Below are 5,986 nucleotides of genomic sequence, written 5' to 3' on the forward strand. Positions count from 1 at the left end.
AAAAAATAAATTGTAAACAATTAAAAATAAAATAAAAAATAGGTGATAGCGACTGCAAGGAAGCCTCTCAAAAGGTTTTTTCTCATAAGACCTAAATTATATTAGTCTTCTCTACTTTATCTTATCCAACAATTACATATTTCTAAAAGAAAAACCTAAAATCTGAAACCCTAAACTGCAATTAAATCATGACCTTCATCTATTTCAAATTAAACTTTCTTAATCTAACCTTCAATTATCTACAAGTGAAAAAGGCATAAATAGACTAACTTAAATAATAAACTACCATATAACCTAAACCTAATATTGTTATATAAAAGAATTAGTAAAAAATAAAATAAAATCCAACTACATCATTCTCCTGAGATTGAGAGAAGCTCAACTTGAAGCTTGTAGTGTTCATTGCATCTTTGAATGGCTATTTAAAAAGTTGGTGGAGTCGCCATTCGCTTGGGTACTTTGTCTTCTTCATTCAACTAATTAATTATACACTTAATGTGTAACTTGTAGAAGGACTTGAATGTAGTCTTGAGGCAAGGAACTGCAATTAAAGAAATTTCAATTCAACTCAACCAATTAATAAAAATCTTAATGTGGAGCATATCATAAAACTTGGGAAGATCGATCTTAAACACTGGGATCTAGTGGATGCCCCACATTTGTGATTCTTGCCTCCAAGTTTATTGATTATGCATGAGATTTGCCTGCTCGTGGAGCATGATTACTCCCTAGTATGAGAATTTGGTGCCAACACTATAGAGGATTGGGATCAACTTCCACTAGATGATGGATAATCATTGCAATCACGGATTTCATTTCACCAATCTATCACCTGTCTGGACTAAAAAATACTCTATAACCTGTTGATTATGCCATCTTTAATTTGCTAATTCATGCGCTTGTTAATTTATTGATTCACAACCTTCTTAAAGTATACCCTCAATTGCAAATGCTGACTTTGACGACATTGTGATGGATGGATCTTCTTAATTCTAATGGCAATTAATACAAGAAAAAGGAGTAAGCAAATATATTGCAAATCATAAAAATAAAATTAGAAAAGAGGTTGAGAGATTATACCATCTCTCTGGGTCTATAGGCAACCTACCTTCAAAATTTTCTCATAAGACCTAAAATAAATATAAATTCTTCTTGTTGGCCTTTTACTTGACCAACACTACATATTTTTCACTGAAACCTAAACCCTATTAACCACAATAAGACCCATCCCTCATCTACTTAAAATTAAAATTCTGACACCACCCTTCAAGTTTTTACAACAACAAAAAAAAAAAACTACCTAACTTAAATAGATAAAAGACCAAATACCCAAAAACTAATTTTTTTATATTAAAATTTGTAGAAAGAAATAGAAAACCCCAAACATTAGGATCTTGAACCATCATGAGTATGACCCACTTAAGTTGCTTGATCTAAATCACAAAAATAATCATTATTGCTCAAAATTAGGAAAATAGAACTAAAAAAATGATAAAAAAAAATACCCTAATTTTTCAGGGTTACCAATATAGAACCAAAGGCCTTTTTGTCACTTGGTTAGATCAATACTCCTAACCTAGAACAACTTAGGATATATTTGTATTTTCACTTGAACTCTTTAGGTGACTTAAATTTCCAAAATCTCCCTAATTATTCACGGTTGCCAAACCTGAAGAAGGACAATTTGAGAAATTTTAACTTTTTCGAAAATATACTTTTTTAAAATAAAATTTAACCATACAGTGACAAATATGATATTCTGAACCATTAATGACATTGTAAAATAATTCGACCCGTTCAGTGATATTCTTCCAGAAAAGACAAAAAAAAAAGTCACATAAATAAAACATTACAGTAGACTTTGAATGTGAACTACGACACCGGCTAAACGAATGCTGGGTGGTGCAGATTCGCTTAAATTTGTGTGGGCTCCTCTCGCTTGTGTGTGATCCGGAAAAGTCTATTCAAAGGAGGGTACAACACGTGTCATTTGTTTCCTAGCTTCTACCATGTGAACGGTTCGTTTCATGACACAAACGTGCCCAAGTCGCTATTAAAGAGGCAAAAGTTTTAACTATTACAAAAAGTCATAGCACAAGTTATCCCTATAATAGGACATGAAAAAAAAATGGATTTAGAAAATAATACATCTTATAATGCATTTTTAAACAGTCAATTTTCAAGATTTTTAAATTTTTTTGAAGCTTTAAATTTTATGATTAAAGATAAAAATATAATTTAAAGCTGTCACAAAACTTTTCAATATTGAAACCATATTTTTCAACGCTATGTGAGGGTGGGCTCTAATTTGATTGTTTAGAGCGTTGGCTCTATACAAACCGCACTCTTAATAGAAAAGCATAAAATTCTACCAGTGCTTAAAAAAAAAAAAAAAGAAAAAAAAAAGAAAAAAAGAAGTATACAATCTTGTATTTTATGACTTATCATTAACAAAAAGCTCAACATAATATCCCACCTACATATAAAGGTTATGTAAATCATGCTTTTAGAAGGCAGATCTGAATAGATGGCTTAGATGACTTGAGTCACATTGTAGTTGACTCTTGAACGTCAGATCCTACATCCGATAGTGTTTTGTTTTTAATTTCTGCCCCAACTTGTGCACCTTGTATTTTAAGATTTAGTATTATTATCATGGTTAAATGCTCTCGTTGAAAAATTATGTATGAAATTTTTTTGTCAAAAAAAAATTATGTACGAAATTTGAAAGAAAAATCACTTTTTTGACTATGAAAAGATATATCACTACATTACTGGTCAAATACTTACCCACAAAAAATGCTGGTCAAAATTCTCAACAAGGTACATGAGGAGCAATTTGGAATAAAGAGGAGAGAAATTGCAATAACTAATAACGTACATGCAAATGAATAACTATGAAATTGGACGGTGGTTGTTTATATTTTAATTTGGTTTACATTAACTTTATCATTTACAAAAGTTTCAGGGTATTTATGTCTAGAATTGTATAAAACTTACTACATTTTTCCACCCATATATATTTTTTTACATTTCCTATCAACCAGATATCCAATTTGAAGCGAAGGTTGAAAGCCCTAATCACAATGTCACGCATGTACAATTTTTCTACAAAACATTTTCACATAAAATTTGAGGCATCCCTTCCTCTCTTAAACTCTCAATAGAAAAAATATTAAAAAATATTCTCCATAAAATAAAATAGCTAAAATGCCCTTAAAAGTTTCATATTTTTTGATATCATTTTAAGTGTGTTACATTGAGATGCTGACACGTACCAAATTTCATCTTCATATAATTTATAAAAAATTAAGAATAAAATACTCTAATACATTAGATCATATAGTAACTGACTCATTTTTGACATTTGAAGCCATCCTAGCCATCTATTCAAATAGGACAGTTGAGAGATAGAGAATTTAGAAAAAAATATATAATTCCTCGTAAAACATATGATTAGGGATGTATAGTAGGTTTTTCTTTTATGGAAATGTTTATATAAGGTTGTAACCTTAAAATGTAAAATTATAAATGTACCTAAAAATCCATTGAAAAAGGTTGTTTCACTGTTGAAAAATCCTCCGATTAATCATCTCAACATCAAGATATATGAATATGAAAAAACTTTTTTTTTTTTTTTGAGTCTCATAAATAGTGCATCTTACAATACATTACATAGACCGTCAATTTTCAAAAATTTTCAATATGTTTATAGATCTACTTGATTTTAATAATTTGTTTTTAGTTTAAAATTTTATAATTAGATATAAAAATATATTTTGAGTGAATTCTAACAATTTTTTTTACCAAAATTACATATTATGATAAAATTTGGAGGTTCTCTCCAGGTTGCAACCTTATAGAAACCACAGCCATACTAAAAATGGTTAATTATGTTGTAAAATCGAAAATAAACCGCAGAATCAGGATAATATCACGGCAAATAAGGTTTGTTGGAGGAGGAAGCGAAGAGGAAAGGTGGCGCTTTTGACAGCCAGCCAACCAAGAAGTTAGAGAGAGAATGCCTCTTTAACTTAGAGAGAGAAACGCGATCACGTGTTTCATTCTAACTCTCTCACGCCGACCACGTGCTGTTTCCCTCCTCTGTCTCTCTATAATGGAGGAGCGAGAAGAACCACAACGTATCTCACATCCCATTGGAGACAACGACACACACGTTTATATATATATATATATATATAAGAGAGAGAGTGCATTCACAATGTAAGTGAACAATTTCAAGAAGTGAAGCTTTAGAGAGAGGAAGTGCAGAGAGAGATGGAGCTTTAGAGAGAGGAAGTGCAGAGAGAGATGGAGCTTTAGAGAGAGGAAGTGCAGAGAGAGATGGAGCTTTAGAGAGAGGAAGTGCAGAGAGAGATGGAGCTTTAGAGAGAGAAAGTGCAGAGAGAGATGGAATGGGAGAAAGGGGCATGTATTGGCCAGGGCAGCTTTGGCACAGTGAGCCTAGGCACCCTCCACACTCGTTCAGAAATCCAAACGGTCGCCGTGAAAACGGCACCGTTCGCTTCTTCGTGGTCACTGCAAAACGAGCAGCGTGTCCTGGCATGCCTCGACTCGCCGCACGTGGTCCGGTGCTTCGCCCACGAGCAACGAGCCGATGCCTACAATCTCTTCCTTGAGTATGTCCCCGGTGGCAGCTTACTGAATCTGATTCAATCAAGAGGACATGGATTGAGCGAATTGGAGGCACAGACCCATGCGCGAGGCATCTTACAAGGCATTCTCTGCATACATGATGCTGGTTTTGTTCACTGTGATATCAAGCCTCATAATATTCTCTTGTCGTCATCATCATCGTCATCGTCATGTTTTGCGAAAATTATCGATTTGGGTCTTGCAAAGCCCAAAGATTATTGCCATTCGTTTCTGTCCATTCGAGGAACGCCCTTATACATGTCACCGGAAACTGTCCGGGCCAAACGACAGGACGAGGCATCTGATATTTGGGCGTTTGGGTGCACAGTTTTGGAGATGCTTACTGGGAAGCAGCCATGGCGTGAAGTCGACGATCTTTGCTCTCTTCTATTACGAATTGGATACGGTGACGAAGGACCGGAGGTTCCTCTGGACTTGTCGGAGAAGGCCAGAGATTTTCTGGGGAAATGTTTGTTTAGGGACCCTGAGAAAAGATGGACTGCTGCTCAATTGCTTCAGCACCCATTTGTGGATGTCAAAGTAGAGAGAGAAAACACCACAATTGAGACTCCAAGGAGTGTTCTTGATTGCGATTTGTGGTGTTCGAGTCTGGCTTCTTCTTGCGATTGGGATTGCTACTGCGATCGGGAGCACGGAAAAGGAAACAGAGGAGAGAGAATTTCTACCTTTGATCGGATTCGGCGTTTGGCCAGCTCTTCTCAGAGAAGACCCAATTGGTCTTTCTCATCAGTTCACTGGATCGATGTCAAGAGACGAGAAATTAAAGAATCACAGGAACAAGAAGGAGGGTCTGATTCTTCGACATCTAGAGTTGTTGCAGAGGATCAGCCCTCAGTTTCGGGTGCTAATCCTGCGAGTTTTGTGAGTATGGGGTCTTTCTTCCAAGAATTGAAAGAGGAAGAAGAAAGTATGTACATTATATCACCTGTTTCTCATTGTGATGATTCAATGAATTCAATTCACAATTTTTTGTCTCTGGATTTCAATATGAACTAAAAAAAAAATATTCTCCTACTAAATCTCTTTCTCCCGGTACGTTTTATCTTTTGATTTTAGTTGTTTCTTCAATGCCACAGAGCAGAAGTTTTTCAAAACGGTATATCCTTCGGAATTAGAAAAAAAATTACGTACGACAGAGGCTTGGGAAAAGAGCCCGGCGCTAATTGGTCAGCGCTTTTTTTGTAACAATTGTGCAGAGGCCACCCCAACAGTTGGCCTTTTCTTTCTTTTTATTTTTTTATTTTTTAATTTTTCTAGAATTGTGCACCTGTCTGACATGACAAGAGGAAATCCTACGATTTTAGTCATT

General features: G+C 34.7%; 1 protein-coding gene across 1 annotated transcript; it reads left to right on the top strand.

The window, feature by feature from the left end:
* The first annotated feature begins 4,245 nt into the window (after positions 1-4,245).
* On the top strand, positions 4,246-5,696 carry LOC18436965 (mitogen-activated protein kinase kinase kinase 18). The gene has a single exon (XM_006847193.3). It carries the CDS (start codon positions 4,411-4,413, stop codon positions 5,671-5,673), a length of 1,263 nt encoding a protein of 420 aa, XP_006847256.1. The 5' UTR covers positions 4,246-4,410; the 3' UTR covers positions 5,674-5,696.
* Positions 5,697-5,986: the final 290 nt, after the last annotated feature.

Source organism: Amborella trichopoda, chromosome 12, assembly GCF_054954075.1.
Source record: "Amborella trichopoda isolate Santa Cruz 75 chromosome 12, AtrichopodaSantaCruz75HAP2 v2.0, whole genome shotgun sequence".
NCBI lineage: Eukaryota > Viridiplantae > Streptophyta > Magnoliopsida > Amborellales > Amborellaceae > Amborella > Amborella trichopoda.